Source organism: Oncorhynchus masou, chromosome 12 (assembly GCF_036934945.1).
Source record: "Oncorhynchus masou masou isolate Uvic2021 chromosome 12, UVic_Omas_1.1, whole genome shotgun sequence".
Classification (NCBI taxonomy): Eukaryota; Metazoa; Chordata; class Actinopteri; order Salmoniformes; family Salmonidae; genus Oncorhynchus; species Oncorhynchus masou.
This window is the reverse complement of record NC_088223.1, coordinates 16,716,821-16,742,456: the sequence shown is the minus strand read 5'-3', so window position 1 is coordinate 16,742,456 and position 25,636 is coordinate 16,716,821. Positions and strand designations below refer to the sequence as shown.

At 43.9% G+C, this 25,636-nt stretch overlaps 1 protein-coding gene across 1 annotated transcript in view; it reads right to left on the bottom strand.

Annotated features, from left to right (window-relative positions):
• Positions 1–22,967, bottom strand: part of LOC135549609 (cyclic AMP-responsive element-binding protein 5-like) — a 40,616-nt gene extending 17,649 nt beyond the window's left edge. Inside the window, exons 1-5 of the mRNA XM_064979725.1 lie at positions 22,881–22,967; positions 13,230–13,296; positions 12,953–13,043; positions 10,745–10,854; positions 9,806–10,002 (exon numbers count right to left, since the gene is read on the bottom strand). Of these exons, the coding sequence (XP_064835797.1) occupies positions 9,806–10,002; positions 10,745–10,854; positions 12,953–13,043; positions 13,230–13,289 (458 nt within the window). The 5' untranslated portion in view covers positions 13,290–13,296; positions 22,881–22,967. The remainder of the gene's footprint in view (positions 1–9,805; positions 10,003–10,744; positions 10,855–12,952; positions 13,044–13,229; positions 13,297–22,880) is intronic.
• Between the last annotated feature and the right edge of the window lie 2,669 nt (positions 22,968–25,636).

Here is a 25,636-nt window from a genome sequence, read left to right as displayed (position 1 = left end):
AACACAGGGAGAAACAGTCGGATCCCCAGAATCCAACACGGATCACATCATCACGACAGCGAGCTTGGCCTGAGCTACAAAGGAACACGTTGTCTGACTTCAACAGGCCATGTGACATGGTCTCTTCCCTTCCTTACTCAATGTACTCTACTAGGCAGTACTATGCAGTAATCAAGTGTAGTGTACTACTCAACTGGACTGTACTACTCATCTGGACTGTACTATGCTGTAATCAACTGGACTGTACTACTCAACTGGACTGTACTACTCAACTGGACTGTACTATGCTGTAATCAACTGGACTGTACTATGCAGTAATCAACTGGACTGTACTATGCTGTAATCTACTAGGCAGTACTATGCTGTAATCAACTGTACTGTACTACTCAACTGGACTGTACTAATCAACTGTACTGTACTATGCTGTAATCAACTGTAGTGTACTACTCAACTGTACTGTACTACGCTGTAATCAACTAGACTATACTACTCAACTGTACTGTACTATGCTGTTATCAACTGTATTGTATTATGCTACAATCAGCTGGACTGTACTACTCAACTGTTCTGTACTACGCTGTAATCAACTAGACTATACTACTCAACTGTAGTGTACTATGCTGTTATCAACTGTATTGTATTATGGTACAATCAGCTGGACTGTACTACTCAACTGTTCTGTACTATGCAGTAATCAACTAGACTGTACTACTCAACTGTTCTGTACTATGCAGTAATCAACTAGACTGTACTACTCAACTGTTCTGTACTATGCAGTAATCAATTAGACTGTACTACTCAACTGTTCTGTACTATGTAGTAATCAATTAGACTGTACTACTCAACTGTTCTGTACTATGCAGTAATCAACAAGACTGTACTACTCAACTGTGCTGTACTATGCTTTAATCAATTAGACTGTACTACTCAACTGTACTGTACTATGCTGTAATCAACTGTAGTGTACTACTCAACTGTACTGTACTATGCTTTAATCAACTGGACTGTACTACTCAACTGTTCTGTACTACTCAACTGTACTGTACTATGCTGTAATCAACTGTAGTGTACTACTCAACTGTACTGTACTATGCTTTAATCAACTGGACTGTACTACTCAACTGTTCTGTACTACTCAACTGTGCTGTACTATGCTGTAATCAACTGGACTATACTACTCAACTGTTCTGTACTATGCAGTAATCAACTAGACTGTACTACTAAACTGTTCTGTACTATGCAGTAATCAACTAGACTGTACTACTCAACTGTTCTGTCCTATGCAGTAATCAACTAGACTGTACTACTCAACTGTTCTGTACTATGTAGTAATCAACTAGACTGTACTACTCAATTGTTCTGTACTACTCAACTGTACTGTACTATGTTGTAATCAACTGGACTGTACTACTCAACTGTGCTGTACTATGCTGTAATCAACTGGACTGTACTACTCAACTGGACTGTACTATGCTGTAATCAACTGGACTGTACTACTCAACTGTACTGTACTATGCTGTAATCAACTGTAGTGTACTATGTAATGAACTGGACTGTACTATGCTGTAATCAACTGTGCTGTACTATGCTGTAATCAACTGCGCTGTACTATGCTGTAATCAACTGTACTGTAGAACACAACTGGACTGTACTACTCAACTGGACTGTACTATGCTGTAATCAACTGGACTGTACTACTCAACTGTACTGTACTACTCAACTGGACTGTACTACTCAACTGGACTGTACAATGCTGTAATCAACTGGACTGTACTACTCAACTGTACTGTACTATGCTGTAATCAACTGTAGTGTACTATGTAATGAACTGGACTGTACTATGCTGTAATCAACTGTGCTGTACTATGCTGTAATCAACTGTACTGTACTACTCAACTGGACTGTACTACTCAACTGGACTGTACTATGCTGTAATCAACTGGACTGTACTACTCAACTGTACTGTACTACTCAACTGGACTGTACTACTCAACTGGACTGTACTATGCTGTAATCAACTGGACTGTACTATGCTGTAATCAACTGTGCTGTACTATGCTGTAATCAACTGGACTGTACTACTCAACTGGACTGTACTATGCTGTAATCAACTGGACTGTACTACTCAACTGGACTGTACTATGCTGTAATCAACTGGACTGTACTTCTCAACTGTTCTGTACTACTCAACTGTACTGTACCATGCTGTAATCAACTGTAGTGTACTATGTAATGAACTGGACTGTACTATGCTGTAATCAACTGGACTGTACTACTCAACTGGACTGTCTATCCTGTAATCAACTGGACTGTACTACTCAACTGGACTGTACTATGCTGTAATCAACTGGACCGTACTACTCAACTGGACTGTACTATGCTGTAATCAACTGGACTGTACTATGCTGTAATCAACTGTGCTGTACTATGCTGTAATCAACTGTGCTCTACTATGCTGTAATCAACTGTACTGTACTACTCAACTGGACTGTACTACTCAACTGTACTGTACTATGCTGTAATCAACTGGACTGTACTACTCAACTGTACTGTACTATGCTGTAATCAACTGTAGTGTACTATGTAATGAACTGGACTGTACTATGCTGTAATCAACTGTGCTGTACTATGCTGTAATCAACTGTGCTCTACTATGCTGTAATCAACGGTACTGTACTACTCAACTGGACTGTACTACTCAACTGGACTGTACTATGCTGTAATCAACTGGACTGTACTACTCAACTGTACTGTACTACTCAACTGGACTGTACTACTCAACTGGACTGTACTATGCTGTAATCAACTGTGCTGTACTATGTAATGAACTGGACTGTACTATGCTGTAATCAACTGTGCTGTACTATGCTGTAATCAACTGTACTGTACTACTCAACTGGACTGTACTACTCAACTGGACTGTACTATGCTGTAATCAACTGGACTGTACTACTCAACTGTACTGTACTACTCAACTGGACTGTACTACTCAACTGGACTGTACTATGCTGTAATCAACTGGACTGTACTATGCTGTAATCAACTGTAGTGTACTATGTAATGAACTGTGCTGTACTATGCTGTAATCAACTGTACTGTACTACTCAACTGGACTGTACTACTCAACTGGACTGTACTATGCTGTAATCAACTGGACTGTACTACTCAACTGTACTGTACTACTCAACTGGACTGTACTACTCAACTGGACTGTACTATGCTGTAATCAACTGGACTGTACTATGCTGTAATCAACTGGACTGTACTATGCTGTAATCAACTGGAAGAGCGTCTGCCAAATGACTTAAATGTAAATGTAAATGTATGACTGTACTACTCAACTGGACTGTAATATGCTGTAATCAACTGGACTGTACTACTCAACTGTTCTGTACTACTCAACTGTACTGTACTATGCTGTAATCAACTGTAGTGTACTATGTAATGAACTGGACTGTACTATGCTGTAATCAACTGGACTGTACTACTCAACTGGACTGTACTACTCAACTGGACTGTACTATGCTGTAATCAACTGTAGTGTACTATGTAATGAACTGGACTGTACTATGCTGTAATCAACTGGACTGTACTACTCAACTGGACTGTACTACTCAACTGTACTGTACTATGCTGTAATCAACTGTAGTGTACTATGTAATGAACTGGACTGTACTATGCTGTAATCAACTGGACTGTACTACTCAACTGGACTGTACTACTCAACTGGACTGTCTATCCTGTAATCAACTGGACTGTAATATGCTGTAATCAACTGTGCTGTACTATGTTGTAATCAACTGGACTATACTATGCTGTTATCAACTGGACTGTACTACTCAACTGGACTGTACTATGCTGTAATCAACTGGACCGTACTACTCAACTGGACTGTACAATGCTGTAATCAACTGGACTGTACTACTCAACTGTTCTGTACTACTCAACTGGACTGTACTACTCAACTGGACTGTACTATGCTGTAATCAACTGTAGTGTACTACTCAACTGGACTGTACTACTCAACTGGACTGTACTATGCTGTAATCAACTGGACTGTACTAATCAACTGTACTGTACTATGCTGTAATCAACTGGACTGTACTATGCTGTAATCAACTGGACTGTACTACTCAACTGGACTGTACTATGCTGTAATCAACTGGACTGTACTACTCAACTGGACTGTACTAGGCTGTAATCAACTGGACTGTACTATGCTGTAATCAACTGTAGTGTACTACTCAACTGGACTGTACTACTCAACTGGACTGTACTATGCTGTAATCAACTGGACTGTACTACTCAACTGGACTGTACTATGCTGTAATCAACTGGAATGTACTACTCAACTGGACTGTACTATGCTGTAATCAACTGGACTGTACTACTCAACTGGACTGTACTACTCAACTGGACTCTACTACGCCGTAATCAACTGGACTGTAATATGCTGTAATCAACTGGACTGTACTATGCTGTAATCAACTGGACTGCATTATGCTGTGTTGTGCTGTAACTTACTCAAACTCTTATGAAGAACTTCTGAAACTCTAGGAATGTGTCCCAAATGACACCCTATTCCCTATATAGTGCACTATGTTTGAGCAGAGCCCTGTACTCTTGGAAAAAAGGGTTCCAAAAGGGTTATTCGGCTGTCCCCATAGGAGAACCCTTTTTGGTGCTATCTAGAACCTAAAAGGCTTTAAAGAACTATTGTTGGTTCTAGGTAGAACCCTTTTGATTCCAAGTATAACCCTTTTTTTGTTCCATGTAAAACCATTTTGGTTCCATGTAGAACTCTTTAGGTTATAGATAGCACCTTTTTATTCTCAACGTGTATGGGCCCAGACCAAATGGAATATACCTCTAGCAGCAGTGTCTACAGGTTCTGAAATAGACCTCTAGCAGCAGTGTCTACAGGTTCTGAAATAGACATCTAGCAGCAGTGTTTACAGGTTCTGAAATAGACCTCTTGCAGCAGTGTTTACAGGATCTGAAATAGACCTCTAGCAGCAGTGTCTACAGGATCTGAAATAGACCTCTAGCAGCAGAGTCTACAGGATCTGAAATAGACCTCTAGCAGCAGTATCTACAGGTTCTGAAATAGACCTCTAGCAGCAGTGTCTACAGGACCTGAAATAGACATCTAGCAGCAGTGTTTACAGGTTCTGAAATAGACCTCTAGCAGCAGTGTCTACAGGATCTGAAATAGACCTCTAGCAGCAGTGTCTACAGGGTCTGAAATAGACCTCTAGCAGCAGAGTCTACAGGATCTGAAATAGACCTCTAGCAGCAGTATCTACAGGTTCTGAAATAGACCTCTAGCAGCAGTGTCTACAGGACCTGAAATAGACATCTAGCAGCAGTGTTTACAGGTTCTGAAATAGACCTCTAGCAGCAGTGTCTACAGGATCTGAAATAGACCTCTAGCAGCAGTGTCTACAGGGTCTGAAATAGACCTCTAGCAGCAGAGTCTACAGGATCTGAAATAGACCTCTAGCAGCAGTGTCTACCGGATCTGAAATAGACCTCTAGCAGCAGTGTCTACAGGACCTGAAATAGACATCTAGCAGCAGTGTTTACAGGTTCTGAAATAGACCTCTTGCAGCAGTATCTACAGGTTCTGAAATAGACCTCTAGCAGCAGAGTCTACAGGGTCTGAAATAGACCTCTAGCAGCAGAGTCTACAGGATCTGAAATAGACCTCTTGCAGCAGTATCTACAGGTTCTGAAATAGACTTCTAGCAGCAGAGTCTACAGGGTCTGAAATAGACCTCTAGCAGCAGAGTCTACAGGATCTGAAATAGACCTCTTGCAGCAGTATCTACAGGTTCTGAAATAGACTTCTAGCAGCAGAGTCTACAGGGTCTGAAATAGACCTCTAGCAGCAGTATCTACAGGTTCTGAAATAGACATCTAGCAGCAGAGTCTACAGGGTCTGAAATATACCTCTAGCAGCAGTGTCTACAGGATCTGAAATAGACCTCTAGCAGCAGTGTCTACAGGATCTGAAATAGACCTCTAGCAGCAGTGTCTACAGGATCTGAAATAGACCTCTAGCAGCAGTGTCTACAGGATCTGAAATAGACCTCTAGCAGCAGTGTTTACAGGTTCTGAAATAGACCTCTAGCAGCAGTGTCTACAGGATCTGAAATAGACCTCTAGCAGCAGTGTCTACAGGATCTGATATAGACCTCTAGCAGCAGTGTCTACAGGGTCTGAAATAGACCTCTAGCAGCAGAGTCTACAGGATCTGAAATAGACCTCTAGCAGCAGTATCTACAGGTTCTGAAATAGACCTCTAGCAGCAGTGTCTACAGGACCTGAAATAGACATCTAGCAGCAGTGTTTACAGGTTCTGAAATAGACCTCTAGCAGCAGTGTCTACAGGATCTGAAATAGACCTCTAGCAGCAGTGTCTACAGGGTCTGAAATAGACCTCTAGCAGCAGAGTCTACAGGATCTGAAATAGACCTCTAGCAGCAGTGTCTACCGGATCTGAAATAGACCTCTAGCAGCAGTGTCTACAGGACCTGAAATAGACATCTAGCAGCAGTGTTTACAGGTTCTGAAATAGACCTCTTGCAGCAGTATCTACAGGTTCTGAAATAGACCTCTAGCAGCAGAGTCTACAGGGTCTGAAATAGACCTCTAGCAGCAGAGTCTACAGGATCTGAAATAGACCTCTTGCAGCAGTATCTACAGGTTCTGAAATAGACTTCTAGCAGCAGAGTCTACAGGGTCTGAAATAGACCTCTAGCAGCAGAGTCTACAGGATCTGAAATAGACCTCTTGCAGCAGTATCTACAGGTTCTGAAATAGACTTCTAGCAGCAGAGTCTACAGGGTCTGAAATAGACCTCTAGCAGCAGTATCTACAGGTTCTGAAATAGACATCTAGCAGCAGAGTCTACAGGGTCTGAAATATACCTCTAGCAGCAGTGTCTACAGGATCTGAAATAGACCTCTAGCAGCAGTGTCTACAGGATCTGAAATAGACCTCTAGCAGCAGTGTCTACAGGATCTGAAATAGACCTCTAGCAGCAGTGTCTACAGGATCTGAAATAGACCTCTAGCAGCAGTGTTTACAGGTTCTGAAATAGACCTCTAGCAGCAGTGTCTACAGGATCTGAAATAGACCTCTAGCAGCAGTGTCTACAGGATCTGATATAGACCTCTAGCAGCAGTGTCTACAGGGTCTGAAATAGACCTCTAGCAGCAGAGTCTACAGGATCTGAAATAGACCTCTAGCAGCAGTATCTACAGGTTCTGAAATAGACCTCTAGCAGCAGTGTCTACAGGACCTGAAATAGACATCTAGCAGCAGTGTTTACAGGTTCTGAAATAGACCTCTAGCAGCAGTGTCTACAGGATCTGAAATAGACCTCTAGCAGCAGTGTCTACAGGGTCTGAAATAGACCTCTAGCAGCAGAGTCTACAGGATCTGAAATAGACCTCTAGCAGCAGTGTCTACCGGATCTGAAATAGACCTCTAGCAGCAGTGTCTACAGGACCTGAAATAGACATCTAGCAGCAGTGTTTACAGGTTCTGAAATAGACCTCTTGCAGCAGTATCTACAGGTTCTGAAATAGACCTCTAGCAGCAGAGTCTACAGGGTCTGAAATAGACCTCTAGCAGCAGAGTCTACAGGATCTGAAATAGACCTCTTGCAGCAGTATCTACAGGTTCTGAAATAGACTTCTAGCAGCAGAGTCTACAGGGTCTGAAATAGACCTCTAGCAGCAGAGTCTACAGGATCTGAAATAGACCTCTTGCAGCAGTATCTACAGGTTCTGAAATAGACTTCTAGCAGCAGAGTCTACAGGGTCTGAAATAGACCTCTAGCAGCAGTATCTACAGGTTCTGAAATAGACATCTAGCAGCAGAGTCTACAGGGTCTGAAATATACCTCTAGCAGCAGTGTCTACAGGATCTGAAATAGACCTCTAGCAGCAGTGTCTACAGGATCTGAAATAGACCTCTAGCAGCAGTGTCTACAGGATCTGAAATAGACCTCTAGCAGCAGTGTCTACAGGATCTGAAATAGACCTCTAGCAGCAGTATCTACAGGTTCTGAAATAGACCTCTAGCAGCAGTATCTACAGGTTCTGAAATAGACCTCTAGCAGCAGAGTCTACAGGGTCTGAAATAGACCTCTAGCAGCAGTGTCTACAGGTTCTGAAATAGACATCTAGCAGCAGAGTCTACAGGGTCTGAAATATACCTCTAGCAGCAGTGTCTACAGGATCTGAAATAGACCTCTAGCAGCAGTGTCTACAGGATCTGAAATAGACCTCTAGCAGCAGTGTCTACCGGATCTGAAATAGACCTCTAGCAGCAGTGTCTACAGGATCTGAAATAGACCTCTAGCAGCAGTGTCTACAGGATCTGAAATAGACCTCTAGCAGCAGTATCTACAGGTTCTGAAATAGACCTCTAGCAGCAGAGTCTACAGGGTCTGAAATAGACCTCTAGCAGCAGAGTCTACAGGACCTGAAATAGACCTCTAGCAGCAGTGTCTACCGGATCTGAAATAGACCTCTAGCAGCAGTGTCTACAGGATCTGAAATAGACCTCTAGCAGCAGTGTCTACCGGATCTGAAATAGACCTCTAGCAGCAGTGTCTACAGGATCTGAAATAGACCTCTAGCAGCAGTGTCTACAGGTTCTGAAATAGACCTCTAGCAGCAGTATCTACAGGTTCTGAAATAGACCTCTAGCAGCAGTGTCTACAGGTTCTGAAATAGACCTCTAGCAGCAGTGTCTACAGGTTCTGAAATAGACCTCTAGCAGCAGTGTCTACCGGATCTGAAATAGACCTCTAGCAGCAGTATCTACAGGTTCTGAAATAGACCTCTAGCAGCAGTGTCTACAGGATCTGAAATAGACCTCTAGCAGCAGTGTCTACAGGTTCTGAAATAGACCTCTAGCAGCAGTGTCTACCGGATCTGAAATAGACCTCTAGCAGCAGTATCTACAGGTTCTGAAATAGACCTCTAGCAGCAGTGTCTACAGGATCTGAAATAGACATTTACATTTTACATTTAAGTCATTTAGCAGCAGTGTCTACAGGTTCTGATATAGACCTCTAGCAGCAGTGTCTACAGGTTCTGAAATAGACCTCTTGCAGCAGAGTCTACAGGATCTGAAACATAGATTCTGAATTGATCAATGAATGTCACCGATTGGCCAGAGGAGTGATGTAAGAGTTCATCAAGGTTTGTTATACGATATCAATAACATACCATCTGTCCAGCACATGGAATGACTAGACAATTCAACTCTCTTCCTCACACACAACAGATAACATGTAGCTACCTTTTTCTCTAGTTAGTACATTGATTTGAATGTTTAAATGTTTAATTTGATCTTTATTTAGTTAGTAACTGTATGTGTGACAGGTTCCAGAAAGCAGGACCAGATGTCAGGAGTTGAGAGGAAAGACAGAGTCATGCCTAATCTCCTTGTTCTGCCATGTGATAACCACAGCCATGTTACCACACCACCTTCCCCTCTCTCATCTCCCTCTCCACCTCTCTCTCTCATTCATAAAGGCCTAATAAAGGAGACTGTCTGGGGAATGACAGCCAGCTCCAGACAGAACAAGTGATGGTTACACAGCAGAGGGGGAGAGAGGTACAGGGAGGGAGGGAAGGGGAGAGAAGAGAGAGAGAGAGAGAGACAGGAAGCAGGTAGCAGTAACATGATGAAGAAATGAGAAAGAAAATCTGTGTGTTTTTGTATGTGTTTGTTTGTTTGTGTGTGTGTGTGTTTGTGTCAATCTTTGTCTCTGTGTATTTACCCTGAGTGTGTGAGCATGGAGGGGGCCTGGGTGATGACTGAGTTGGACTGGGCAGAGGGCAGTGCTTGTTGGCCAGCCATGCTGCAGCTTAGACCCCTCATACCACCATGGGGCGGTGGTTGGTGTTGGGAGTGGGAGTGGGGCTGTGCCTGGGGCTGATTGGCACATGATGATCCATTCTGAGGGAGATTCTGAGTCTAGAGGACAGAGAAGAGGGAGAGGAGACCAGTTATAATATGTATTCTGTTTTTGTTGTTTGAATAAATACACACTTTTACGTAACATTTTACATCTTGGAGTGTGTGGCATTGTGTGTGTGTTGTGGGTCTGTGGCATAGTGTGTGTGTGTGTGTGTGTGTGTGTGTGTGTGTGTGTGTGTGTGTGTGTGTGTGTGTGTGTGTGTGTGTGTGTGTGTGTGTGTGTGTGTGTGTGTGTGTGTGTGTGTGTGTGTGTGTGTGTGTGTGTGTGTCTGTCAGTTGTTTTTCAGTCTGTCTGGCTGTTTGACTCTTCCTCACACTCACCTGTCACTCAAATACTTCCCTGTCAGACAAAATCCTTACCTGCCAGATCTGACAATCATAATATCTGCAAGAAATGTCAATCAAAATACCTGCCAGATCTGTCAATCACAATACCTGCCAGACCTATCAATCAATATAGCTGCCAGACCTGTCAATCAAAATACCTGCCTGACCTGTCAATCAAAATACCTACTAACCTGGTGAAGGTCTCCTATGTGTTTGTCTGTTCCATTTGGTATTTTCATACAAGAGCCTAGAAACCTAGCATGCAATGCAATCAGTATGCTGTCTACTGTGTTGGCTCAATGTGGTAGTACAGTGAATATTGTCATGATAAATGACACTTTCGTAGTTCAAGTTTCCTCCGCTTGCTGTACACGTCTGAGGATCATGAGAAATGTTGTTTTTTGCATCTGACCTGTTTGTTGTTCTGCTCCTCCTGTGCCTGGCAGAACTCCTGTTCGATCTCATTGAAGAGACCCACCTCCTCACAGTTACGCAGGAAACGGGTCGGCGTTGGGGTCTGGTCTGAACACACACAGCACAGAGAGAGAAAACAGACATTAAGCATCAAACAGATATCATAACAACCATGATATTACTATAGCCTATATCAGAGTACACAGAGAGGCTTTGGTGACTGCAGAGACAGATATAAACCAGCATCTCCGACAGCATACAGCTAGCATGGTTTCAACATCACTACAACTATGTTCAACCTGCTTAGTGTAGCCTGTGCTGCTGATCTTGGGTCACTTTTGCATCTTCCCCACTAATGGTTAAGGTTCGGATTGGGGAAGGGGATAAGATCAGTCTGACTGCAACTCTCCATTGTAGTCTAAACTATCAGGGTTGAAAGATCACAAGGTCAGCAGTCAAGAGTCACAGGCTCAGCAATCCTTTGTTTTGACAAAAGATTTCCTCCAGGAGGACTGAGTGTTTACATGCCCCTGCAGGAGAGAACCTGACTGTTGGGGTCAAAGGTCAACAGAGCTGTTAAAACCCAGACAGACAGCAGTTGCCGCGGTAACAGACTGATAGGACCGAGAGTGTTTTTTTCTGAGGCTGAGCCTTGGCCACCAGTGCTCTAATTTTTTCATCAACCACTGAAAAGAGGTCACACACACACACACACACACACACACACACACACGCATACGAGTGCTCATACACACACACACACAACACTGCCGGCCGCGCTCATTAGGCAGGATTAGGTGGTAGCAGATTGGCGAGGGCGTCATTTTCTGAATTAAACTGACCAAGACACACCTCCAATAACACATACAACCTCACATCATTCTGCCCCTAAACAATGACAATTTCTCTCAACCAGTGGCACATGGGGTTTTTAGCTGCCTCCACTACCATAGAATTTCGTGTCCCCTGTTCTCACACACGTTTGTCAAAGGTGGGGGCGCAAAATATTTTGCTTGTCCATTCCCAGCGTGCCTCACCAGGGTGCTGTTGGAGAGATGCATCGCTGCGGCACTCCACCAATGTTCCATCAAAAAATGATCTCACATAAATAATATTTTTTGGGGGGGGTGTTTTACAAATGGTAGGTTTATCACATAGATGGGCATTCATAAAATTACATTTCAGGCAACACACACATCAGTAAACACGGACCGTCATCGACGCCTTTTGGACGTCTTTTTTTGGTGCAGTCCGGACTGGCTTTGATTTCCACATTCACGGAAATCTGTTTTTGGTCCGCTCCGGACTAAATCTGAACCAATCATAGATGGTGTCTGGTCTGGACCAGCTTTGATTTGCCCCAAACATAGACGTCTATAAATTATGTATTTTCAACTTTGATTCAGAACCAAAAATGAGCCTGATTTCAACATCCGGAAAATAAGTATTTTAAACTTTAATTCAGAACTAAAAATGAACCTAATTTCAATGTCCAGAAAATACGTATTTTTCAATGTCCGGAAAAGAAGCATTTTCAAGGTCCTGGAAAATATGTATTTTACATTTCAGGAAAATACGTATTTTCACCGTTCATCCAGAAACTAAATTGAATTTAACTTCAATGTCTGGAAAATATGTATTTGACGTGTCTTTTTAACATCATTTTGCTTACTTGGACTTTTCTAGTTTTATGATGGGGCAGCATTTTTTGGTCTCTCCTAGGCCCGGTCGCAGACACAACAGAACCAGACAACACTAAGCTTGAGTGACAGATAGTCAGTCAGAGAGGTGAAGGGGGCATGAATGGGGAAGGGAGGGAGGAGAGAGGGGGAGGTATAAAGCTGATAAGGAGACTCGTATTCCACAGGACAGAAGGGAAAATAAATATTGTCATAGGTTCAGAGCGACCCGTCAGACACTAAGAAAACCTGACAGACTGAGAACATTAGTGAAACAAATAAAGAACTCTAGGTATTAAGTTAATAAGGGCAAAACAGGAACAGAGAATGAGAAAAAAAGAGGGTGAGAAATTGAGACAGAAATTGAGACAGAAATTGAGACAGAAAGGGGAAAATAGTGTGAAAACAGGGGACACTAAATTCTATGGTAGTGGAGGCAGTGGCGTACCGCAGTTTAAATGGAATATAAATAATCACCATTACAAAGCTAATGTCCTCTCTATGCTGTCTATAAATGTTATTGTCACCTGCGAAGGGATCAGTCTTGATGGAGGAGAACTTGAGGGTCATCTCATGCTTGTGTCTGTGGATCATCAGGTGGTCTTCTGTTTGGAACCGCTGTATGGGGCGTAGAGAGAGCTCAACTTAGCATGCTCACATTGATTTATGGAAAAATTCATAAAATGGCATGATTTATAAAATCTTTATAACGGTGAAATCAGATATTAGATATCAAATCATCATGTGGTGAGGGGATTCTTTACTAGAGGTACATGGTCACACACACACACACACGACACTGACCTGTGAGCAGCCAGGAGTGCTGCATCCATAGGGCCGGTCCTGTTCATCATTCATCTCCATTACAAACCTACAGTCAGAGAGACAACAGGAGAGACAAACCTACAGTCAGAGAGACCAGAGGAGAGACAAACCTACAGTCAGAGAGACAACAGGAGAGACAAACCTACAGTCAGAGAGACCAGAGGAGAGACAAACCTACAGTCAGAGAGACCAGAGGAGAGACAAACCTACAGTCAGAGAGACCAGAGGAGAGACAAACCTACAGTCAGAGAGACCAGAGGAGAGACAAACCTACAGTCAGAGAGACCAGAGGAGAGACAAACCTACAGTCAGAGAGACAAGAGGAGAGACAAACCTACAGTCAGAGAGACAAGAGGAGAGACAAACCTACAGTCAGAGAGACAAGAGGAGAGACAAACCTACAGTCAGAGAGACCAGAGGAGAGACAAACCTACAGTCAGAGAGATAAGAGGAGAGACAACCCTACAGTCAGAGAGAGACAAACCTACAGTCAGAGAGACAACAGGAGAGACAAACCTACAGTCAGAGAGACAACAGGAGAGACAAACCTAAGTATACAGATGTGGTCAAATCTATTGACACCCTTGCACGATTCACTATTCATTCTAAAATAAGTTAAAATTGAAAAAACAATCGATGTTTAAACTTGTTTTTGTTTGATTGATAACTGTACAGGACCACAAAAAAAGTACTTTAACTGAAATGGAGATTTTTAACTTCAATGCCAAAAATGACCTGGAACAAATTATTCAAAATTCTAATGAATTTGGTTGGAGGAAAATGATTTTCGGCAATTGTAATTAATCTCACATGTGTTAAGTTTCAAGGGCCTACAGGGTAAAAAAAAAAGCCCTTCAACCAGTTTTGAAAGAGAAAATAGAAAATTCTGATCCATTGCGCTCCATTGTAAAGTGCAAGGGTGCCAATACATTTGACTGCATCTGTAGTGTAGGCCTTGGCTGTGATTCCCTTTGTTAGGTGGAAGAGAAAAACTCCATAAATTCCATTCCTGAAGAAAAAAAAATGCATTGAGATTTGAAACTTGAGAGAGAGAAAGCATTGAGACTTGAGAGAGAGGGTTCAAGCCAACCCCCAGCTGACCCTTACTGCAGCAGTGAAATGAAGATGGAGGGGGGGGGGGGGGGGTTGATGGGGGGTAATTATGAACTATTAGAAGTGCTAGCTCTTCATTTTCCACTGAGACCAGGACCTAGTGAACTCTGTCACCCAAGGCATTCCTCACAGCCGTGTCAGAAAGGTTGTGTCCCGAATGGCACCCTATGTGGCTTTGGTCAAAAGTAGTGCACTATACTGTATAGGGAATAGGGTGCCATTTGGAACGCATCCAGAGCGTGTATGTCAGAGTCAGGACAAAAAGACTTTCAGGAGAGCTGATGCCTGGATGTTATGAGGTCTTATGTGGTCCTATGAGGAGAGCTGATGCCTGGATGTTATGAGGTCTTATGTGGTCCTATGAGGAGAGCTGATGCCTGGATGTTATGAGGTCTTATGTGGTCCTATGAGGAGAGCTGATGCCTGGATGTTATGAGGTCTTATGTGGTCCTATGAGGAGAGCTGATGCCTGGATGTTATGAGGTCTTATGTGGTCCTATGAGGAGAGCTGATGCCTGGATGTTATGAGGTCTTATGTGGTCCTATGAGGAGAGCTGATGCCTGGATGTTATGAGGTCTTATGTGGTCCTATGAGGAGAGCTGATGCCTGGATGTTATGAGGTCTTATGTGGTCCTATGAGGAGAGCTGGTGCCTGGATGTTATGAGGTCTTATGTGGTCCTATGAGGAGAGCTGATGCCTGGATGTTATGAGGTCTTATGTGGTCCTATGAGGAGAGCTGATGCCTGGATGTTATGAGGTCTTATGTGGTCCTATGAGGAGAGCTGATGCCTGGATGTTATGAGGTCTTATGTGGTCCTATGAGGAGAGCTGATGCCTGGATGTTATGAGGTCTTATGTGGTCCTATGAGGAGAGCTGATGCCTGGATGTTATGAGGTCTTATGTGGTCCTATGAGGAGAGCTGGTGCCTGGATGTTATGAGGTCTTATGTGGTCCTATGAGGAGAGCTGATGCCTGGATGTTATGAGGTCTTATGTGGTCCTATGAGGAGAGCTGATGCCTGGATGTTATGAGGTCTTATGTGGTCCTATGAGGAGAGCTGATGCCTGGATGTTATGAGGTCTTATGTGGTCCTATGAGGAGAGCTGATGCCTGGATGTTATGAGGTCTTATGTGGTCCTATGAGGAGAGCTGATGCCTGGATGTTATGAGGTCTTATGTGGTCCTATGAGGAGAGCTGATGCCTGGATGTTATGAGGTCTTATGTGGTCCTATGAGGAGAGCTGATGCCTGGATGTTATGAGGTCTTATGTGGTCCTATGAGGAGAGCTGATGCCTGGATGTTATGAGGTCTTATGTGGTCCTATGAGGAGAGCTGATGCCTGGATGTTATGAGGTCTTATGTGGTCCTATGAGGAGAGCTGATGCCTGGATGTTATGAGGTCTTATGTGGTCCTATGAGGAGAGCTGATGCCTGGATGTTATGAGGTCTTATGTGGTCCTATGAGGAGAGCTGATGCCTGGATGTTATGAGGTCTTATGTGGTCCTATGAGGAGAGCTGATGCCTGGATGTTATGAGGTCTTATGTGGTCCTATGAGGAGAGCTGATGCCTGGATGTTATGAGGTCTTATGTGGTCCTATGAGGAGAGCTGATGCCTGGATGTTATGAGGTCTTATGTGGTCCTATGAGGAGAGCTGATGCCTGGATGTTATGAGGTCTTATGTGGTCCTATGAGGAGAGCTGATGCCTGGATGTTATGAGGTCTTATGTGGTCCTATGAGGAGAGCTGATGCCTGGATGTTATGAGGTCTTATGTGGTCCTATGAGGAGAGCTGATGCCTGGATGTTATGAGGTCTTATGTGGTCCTATGAGGAGAGCTGATGCCTGGATGTTATGAGGTCTTATGTGGTCCAATGAGGAGAGCTGATGCCTGGATGTTATGAGGTCTTATGTGGTCCTATGAGGAGAGCTGATGCCTGGATGTTATGAGGTCTTATGTGGTCCTATGAGGAGAGCTGATGCCTGGATGTTATGAGGTCTTATGTGGTCCTATGAGGAGAGCTGATGCCTGGATGTTATGAGGTCTTATGTGGTCCTATGAGGAGAGCTGATGCCTGGATGTTATGAGGTCTTATGTGGTCCTATGAGGAGAGCTGATGACTGGATGTTATGAGGTCTTATGTGGTCCTATGAGGAGAGCTGATGCCTGGATGTTATGAGGTCTTATGTGGTCCTATGAGGAGAGCTGATGCCTGGATGTTATGAGGTCTTATGTGGTCCTATGAGGAGAGCTGATGCCTGGATGTTATGAGGTCTTATGTGGTCCTATGAGGAGAGCTGGGTTGGTTGGTTGGTTGGTAAACTCCTTGGTATTTGCTATTGGTATTTTATTAGGATCCCTATTAGCTGTTGCAAAAGCAGCAGCTACTCTTCCTGGAGTCCGAACAAAACATGACATAATACAGAACATTAATGGATAAGAACAGCTCATGGACAGAACTACATACATTTTTTTTTTGTAAAGGCACACGTAGTCTACATATCAGTACATACACACAAACTATCTTGGTCAAATATGGGAGAGGCCTTGTGCCGTGAGGTGTTGCTTTATCTGTTTTTTTAAACCAGGTTTGCTGTTCATTTGAGCAATATGAGATGGAACAAAGTTCCATGCAATAATGGCTCTAAATAATATTGTACACTTTCTTGAATTTGTTCTGGATTTGGGGACTGTGAAATGACCTCTGGTGGCATGTCTGGTGGGGTAAGTGTGTGTGTCAGACCTGTGTGTAAGTTGACTATGCAAACAATTTAGGATTTCAACACAGTGATGCAGTCAGTCTCTCCTAAACTCTGAGCCAAAAGAGACTGGCAGCATAGTATTTATATCAGCCCTCTGATTACAATGAACAGCAAGACGTGCCACTCTGTTCTAGGCCAGCTGCAGCTTAATTAGGTCTTTCCTTGCAGTACTCGACCACACGACTGGACAAGAATCAAGATAAGACAACTAGAGCCTGCAGGACTTTTTGGAGTGTTGTGTCAAAAAAGCAGAGCATCTCTTTTTTGCAGGCAAACCTCTCCACATATTTACAACTATTGAATCTATATGTTTTGACCATAACAGTTTAATCTAAGGTAATGCCAAGTAATTTAGTCTCCTCAATTTGTTCAACAGCCACACCATTCATTACCAGATTCAGCTGAGGTCTAGAATTTAGGGAATGATTTGTACCAAATACAATGCTCTTAGTTTTAGAGATGTTTAGGACCAGTTTATTACTGGCCACCCATTCCAAAACAGATTGCAATACTTTGTTAAGGGTTTCAGGGACTTCATTAGTTGTGGTTGCCAATGCGTATTTGGATGATTCATCAGCATACATGGACACACATACTTTGTTTAATGCCAGTGGCAGGTCATTGGTAAAAAAATAAAAAGACTAGAGGGCCTAGAGAGCTTCCCTGTGGTACACCACGCTCTATATGTTTGACATTAGAGGAGCTCTCAGTAAAGAAAACATTTTGAGTTCTATTAGATAGATAGCTCTGAATCCACAATATGGCAGAGGTTTAAAAGCCATAACACATATGTTTTTTCAACAATAGGTTATGGTCAATAATATCAAAGGCTGCACTGAAATCTAAAAGTACAGCTCCCACAATCTTCTTATTATCAATTTCTTTCAACCAATCATCTGTCATTTGTGTCAGTGCAGTACTTGTTGAGTGCCCTTCTCTATAAGCATGCTGAAAGTCTGTTGTTAATTTGTTTACAGAGAAATAGCAATGTATTTGGTCTAACACAATGTTTTCCAACAGTTTGCTAAGAGCTGGCAGCAAGCTGATAGCTCTGCTGTTAGAACCAGTAAAGGCCGCTTTATGACTCTTGGGTAGCGGAATGACTTTGGCTTCCCTCCAGGCCTGAGGACAAAGACTTTCCTCTAGGCTCAGATTAAAGATATGACAGATAGGAGTGGCTATAGAGTCAGTTACCATCCTCAGTAGCTTTCCATTTAAATTGTCAATGCCAGAAGGTTTGTCACACTTTCCCTCACTAACTTTACAAAACTCAAACTTGCAATGCTTTTCTTTCATAATTTGATTTTTTAATGTATGAATATGATGGCTCACTGTTCATTGTTGGCATTTCCTGCCTAAGTTTACCCCCTTTGCCATTGAAGTAATAACTAAAATAATTGGCAACATCAAATGTTTTTTGTGATGAATAAGCCATCTCATTCCATGAAAGACAGAGTTGAATTTGTATTTCTGCCCATAATTTCATTTAAAGTACTCCATCATACTTAATATCATTGATCTTGGCTTCGTAATACAGTTTCTTCTTCTTTTTGTTGAGTTTAGTCACACAATTTCTCAATTTGCAGTAAGTCAGCCAGTAAGATGTGCTGCCAGATTTATTAGCCACTCCTTTTGATCCATCTCTTTCAACCATACAGTTGTTTTATTCCTCATCAATCCATGGAGCCTTGACAGTTCTAACAATCATTTTTTAGCAGGTGCATGTTTATCATTAATTGGAAGAAGCAATTTCATGAATTCATCAAATGCAGTGCCTGGATGCTCCTAATTAATCACATCACACCAACACATATTTATAACCTCATCCACATAAGAGTCACAGCAACATATTTTGGCTGATGTCTTATACACTATTTTAGGCCCAGCTTTTGGAAATGTGGCTTTCCTGGATATAGCCACTATATTGTGATCACTGCACCCAATGGGTACGGATACAGCTTTAGAACAAAGTTCTACCGTATTAATAAAAATGTGATCAATACATTTGGATGAACTTCGTCCTGTAGAGTTTGTAAACACCCCTGAACCAGATTTCAGGTACTGGTTACAGTGAGCAGCTTCCTCTTGAGCGGACCTCTCTGTTTACATGACATACACTATCAAGCATTTCACACATATGATCTACATGCTGACCGTTAGCACTCGGTGGCCTATAGCAACACCCCAAAAGAAAAGGCTTTAGATGTGAACCTGCAACCACAAACCTTCAATAAAACGTGACAGTGTTTTGGTTCTTACCTGGAAGAGTCCTCTGAGAAGGCTTTTCCAGTTAACTTTATAAAGAGATAAGAAAGGTACCCACACATTATGCTTATTATTGCCACCTTTATTGACAAGGTTTTGATCCACAAGGATCTTTAGACATTAGTCTCTCTATCCTTAACCAGGGCTGTGGTCAAAGGAAGTGATTTAATTTAAAATTCCAAAATGGAAACACATGTTTGAATTGTAATTTCAGTTTACTTCCTGAATTGACTGACTTCAATTCGAATTGACTCCAGCTCTTGCCTTAACCATCATGACCATGGCCATGACCAGCCCTGAGCCTGGACGCAGAATACAATGGTCGTTCACTGGACGTAGAGGTTAGGCACCATAATTGTAATTTGGCGGCACTGCAGTCTTTCATGAATGACCCCCCACTCTCACACACTATACCCTTACTACCCCTTGATAATGATGATGAGAATGGTGATGAAGATGTTGATGACAGGTTGGAGGATTTCTTATAAGCAGTGGACAGCACATTTGAACCAACATACACACACTAACACACACTCCACTTAGGCAGGTTTCACCTGAGAGAGAGTGGGGATCTGTTTAGGTTGAAGGGGAGAGTGAATATACGGACACACTCACACTGTAAGTGGATACTGATGTTAAAGTTATGACAGAGGAGAGAAAAGAGGAGGAGGGGTAAAGAGAGATGTAAAAGGTGAGCGACAGTGAGAGGAGGGGAGGAGAGGCACAGGATTAGAGCACAGGGGGAGAGAGAGGGGGAGGGAGAGAGAGAGAGAGAGAGAGAGAGAGAGAGAGAGAGAGAGAGAGAGAGAGAGAGAGAGAGGGAGAGGGAGAGAAAGAGAGACAGAGAGAGAGAAAAGAGGTGGAGAGAGGGAGAGAGAGGAGGGGAGGAGAGGCACAGGATTAGAGCACAGGAGTAGAGAGAGAAAGAGAGAGAGAGAGAGAGAGAGAGAGAGAGGAAAGAGGTGGAGAGAGAGAGAGAGGGAGAGAGAGAGAGAGAGAGAGAGAGAGGAAAGAGGTGGAGAGAGAGAGAGAAGATGTAGAGAGAGAGAGAGAGAGAGAGAGAGAGAGGAAAGGGGTGGAGAGAGGGAGAGAGAGGGGAAAGAGGTGGAGAGAGAGAGAGAGGTAGAGAGAAGAGGTAGAGAGAAGAGGTAGAGAGAGAGAGAGGTAGAGAGAAGAGGCAGAGAGAGAGAGAGAGAGAGAGAGAGAGAGAGAGCTGGTAGAGGGAGGGATCGGTGTGCTGGTAGAAGGAGCGATCAGTGTGCTGGTAGAGTGAGGGAACAGTGTGCTGGTAGAGGGAGGGGACAGTGTGCTGGTAGAGGGAGGGAACAGTGTGCTGGTAGAGGGAGGGAACAGTGTGCTGGTAGAGGGAGGGAACAGTGTGCTGGTAGAGGGAGGGAACAGTGTGCTGGTAGAGGGAGGGAACAGTGTGCTGATAGAGGGAGGAAACAGTGTGCTGGTAGAGGGAGGGAACAGTGTGCTGGTAGAGGGAGGAAACAGTGTGCTGGTAGAGGGAGGGAACAGTGTGCTGGTAGAGGGAGGAAACAGTGTGCTGGTAGAGGGAGGGAACAGTGTGCTGGTAGAGGGAGGGGACAGTGTGCTGGTAGAGGGAGGGAACAGTGTGCTGGTAGATGGAGGGAACAGTGTGCTGGTAGATGGAGGGAACAGTGTGCTGGTAGAGGGAGGGGACAGTGTGCTGGTAGAGGGAGGGGACAGTGTGCTGGTAGAGGGAGGGGACAGTGTGCTGGTAGAGGGAGGGAACAGTGTGCTGGTAGAGGGAGGGATCAGTGTGCTGATAGAGGGAGGAAACAGTGTGCTGGTAGAGGGAGGGAACAGTGTGCTGGTAGAGGGAGGGAACAGTGTGCTGGTAGAGGGAGGGAACAGTGTGCTGGTAAAGGGAGGGAACAGTGTGCTGGTGGAGGGAACAGTGTGCTGGTAGAGGGAGGGAACAGTGTGCTGGTAGAGGGAGGAAACAGTGTGCTGGTAGAGGGAGGGAACAGTGTGCTGGTAGAGGGAGGGAACAGTGTGCTGGTGGAGGGAACAGTGTGCTGGTAGAGGGAGGGAACAGTGTGCTGGTAGAGGGAGGAAACAGTGTGCTGGTAGAGGGAGGGAACAGTGTGCTGGTAGAGGGAGGGAACAGTGTGCTGGTAGATGGAGGGAACAGTGTGCTGGTAGAGGGAGGGAACAGTGTGCTGGTAGAGGGAGGGAACAGTGTGCTGGTAGAGGGAGGGAACAGTGTGCTGGTAGAGGGAGGGAACAGTGTGCTGGTAGAGGGAGGGAACAGTGTGCTGGTAGAGGGAGGGAACAGTGTGCTGGTAGAGGGAGGGAACAGTGTGCTGGTAGAGGGAGGGAACAGTGTGCTGGTAGAGGGAGGGAACAGTGTGCTGGTAGAGGGAGGGAACAGTGTGCTGGTAGAGGGAGGGAACAGTGTGCTGGTAGAGGGAGGGAACAGTGTGCTGGGGAACAGCTCCGGGCAGGTTGAAACCTGATCTGAAGCAGTCACCATATTCCACCCCTGCTCCACATGTGCGGAGAGGTGACTTCATAGGTGCGTGCATATATTTGTGTGTGTTTGTGTGTGTCACTGCTAAAAAAGAATCACCCACCTTATCATCATCAGCAGCAGCAGCATCATCATCACTACAACTTATGAAATATACATCTGAATACAAATTTTTACTAGGTTACTCACTGAAATTGTACTACAAATTCGATAGTGATATTGAAGCTATGAGTAGCCTCCCCTCAAATTGATTCTGCAAATCTGTCTTGCCTATGAGTTTTTCCAACAGCAACGCACAGTCAACACATCTCCGCAGGAGACCTCAAGCAACATGACGTCATGCTCAACAATGAAGATCGCAAATACCATGGTGGGATAACGACACAAACTCAAACATTAGCATTGTTTTTGTTTAACAAGAGTTTAGGGCTAAACGATGGTTAATTTATGCAAAGGAACAGTAGGCTAAAAACAATAACGGGGAACAGGTCACTCAGTGCGCACACTTAGCATCACACACACACACACACCTGTCAGTTCGATTGTCCAACTTCAGCTGGTCGTGCGTAAACACTTCGGCAGTTGTTTCCGAAACAATCAACTTCCAACTTCCCCCCTTTCTGTAGGCTGTCTAACCAAGTCCTCAATCAACTCAGGTCAACCCGGGTAAGCTGCTACTTCACATACAGATCATCTGATAACCTTCAGTCCACTCTACTGTAAATAACATGATCCGCGTTATGGATCAACCTGACCACCTCATAAACAAGTCTACAAGGTTGGGGAGTGCGGTCATACCACCCAAATAGACATGCAGCAGCCTAATGAACCAAAGCGGGACCAGCACTGCACACACTAAACTTTACACAAGCAAAATACAAATATATCACAGCATCTATCAAACGTTGACTTCGAGCAAGCCTAAAAGTTGTTTTCAATCCAGCCGTACAGTTGTGGGCTATAGAAGTCAGTTGTGTAAACTTACCTAACAAGTGGAGCGGACAAGCGGCACTGACTTGAGAGGAACCACGTTGGACTGAGGCAGGATTACAATACATTCTATTTACAGAAGCATTACATCACCCCTAAGGTGACGTCACGTGGGATTCCTGAACTTCTAAATCATTGCGGTCCCGCTTTGGATGGGCGGGGTTTACTACTACTGGGACTCGGGACAGTGGAACTAGAAGTGTATGCGGTGCGTCTACGGTAGGCTGGCATCTCGCTCGAACCGCAGCCGCCTTCAACAGCTGCCTGGGTGCGCGGGACCGGACGCCAGACAGAACTTGGGACAGAGGGGAGGAGTGAGGGGGATGTCTGTCTGTCACTAGATTTTGCGCAGAGCTGTACAGGATGTCCCAGGGTGGGTTATACCTCTGGGCAGAAGGTGTTGATTTACTGGAGGCTAAGTGAATGAGTATGATATTGTATTTGGAGTTACTTTCGAGATTCCGTAATGGCTTTTTATGTCAATAAACACGACTCCACATTGATTCCTGAGCCCAGTGGTAAAAGCAGGCTACAGGACCACGTGTCTCAAACAAAATAAACGTTGCCGGTGTTGTGTCGAAAATCTCCCCCCCCTTCCAATTTCCTTAATTTTGTGGCTAGAGTCAAAAAATGCCTGTTTTAATTTTGTGGCTAGAGTCAAAAACTTTCTGTGACACACACCAGAGTCAAATACTTTCCAAAGAACAAACTTCACGCAACCGAAATTAATAATTAATGTATGTGTGTTGGGCTGACATAGAGGAGGGAGTAAAATGTTGGCAAGCAATAAACATTTCAGAACAGCTATGACTGAATTATTATCCTTACACTTTCAAAAATACTAGTCGAATAAGACATGGGAGAGATGACGAGATCAGTGAAATGTAGGCTAAACTGGCAACGGAGTGAAGGAAATCTCAACTAGCAAGCAAGTCCCAGCAATGAAGAACGCGAAAGGGGGGCGGGGGGAATCTGTCAGGGGGGAGATCTTCGGCACAACACCGGTACCAGGGATAATTTCAGACCAGGTCTTGAGCCACTCATGGCACACTGAAACGTTGACACCAGTAGTCCGTTAGGAGGTGTAATGCTGCCTCAGATTGTCTATAAAATATGGGCCGGTGACGGGATGACGTCTTGTGTCTGACGGAGGAGTGCAGGGGACAATTTATGATGTTATGCAGTGACTGAGTGAAAGTCATTCTTACTATCGACTAAAATGATTTAACTTAAAGTCTATAGGCTTATTGTTGCGTGGTCAAATTTGGCCTCCGTGTACATGTTTTTTTGTAATGAAACTTCTGAAGCTAATTCATTATTACTATGGTAGCTCACATATAAACAGTGCCATGCAGTTGTCAAAGGGCTCTCTCAGTCTTCATTCTGCTTCCTGTGAGGCTGTATCTCTAAATCATTGGCACTAAGTTGACCATGTTTCTGTTGCAAGTGCAACATGCCTTTTCCAGCAAAAAAAGAGTCTTGTCTGGAAATAATAAACAGAGAAATGAGCAATTAATTTCTGTTGAACCTCTAACTTTTTTATTTGATTAATATGCCATATTTGGTCAGGCCCATATCTACATGTCCTGCAGAGGCTGTAGAGACTGTGTCACGCCCTGGCCATAGAGAGGCTTTTATTCTCTATTTTGGTTAGGCCAGGGTGTGACTAGGGTGGGCATTCTATGTTCATTTTCTATGTTTTGGATTTCTGTGTTGTTTGGCCGGGTGTGGTTCTCAATCAGAGGCAGCTGTCTATCGTTGTCTCTGATTGAGAACCATACTTAGGTAGCCTTTTCCCACCTGTGTGGTGGGGGGTAGATATTTTCTGTTTAGTGTGTTTAGCCCCTGACGGAGCTGTTTCAGTTGTTCTTTTGTTGCTTGTTGTATAGTGTTCAGCTTTACCATTAAAATGACGAACACGTACCACGCTGCACCTTGGTCCTCACCTTCTTCCACCAATGGCCGTTACAGACTGTGTGATTTGGACATGTATTCGTAACATTTCTCATATGAGTGCTGATCTAGGATCAGTTCATCCCAGTCCATGCAATCTTATTCATTGTGATCTAAAAGGCAAAACTGATCTTAGATCAACACTGCTACTCTGAGAGGTTTTATTAATATGGTTGTGTGGTTGATGTTGGCAAAGTGTAAAACCAAACTAAACCCTCTGACTCTGTGACTCACCTCCAACCAACATCAGATATACTAATAGGCCTAGTGGTTACCAGGCAACCATGAAAACAGGAAGTAGTGATTACGGCACAGGGCCACATTCTGGAGCTGCTCTTCCTCATATGGAACTGAATCACTGAGATTCTGTTGTGTTCAGTAGGGGTGTGTTCACGTCACATTACACACACTGACATGTCAAGCTAGCTGTGGGCGTCCATGTCACTCTGTGGGCAGGTCAAGAAAACATTGTGTGTGTGTGTGATTGTGCACGTTCGTACATGACTCAGAGTGAGAGAGACCAAGATACACAGAACAAGAGATGGAGAGAACGAGAAAGGCAATGACAGACAGAGTAAAGAAATACAAAAATAGAGAGAGAGAAGAGAAATAGTTCTCTTGTTGTAATAACTGTATTCAGGCAGACAGTGAGACTCCGCGGATGGCTGAGAGCAGACACTGGTTCAATCCCAAATGGCACCCTATTCTCTTTATAGTGCACCACTTTTGACCAGGGTCCTTAGGGCTGCTGTTGAATATGGTGCCATTCGGGACACATCCACCACTGCCGTTAAGAGC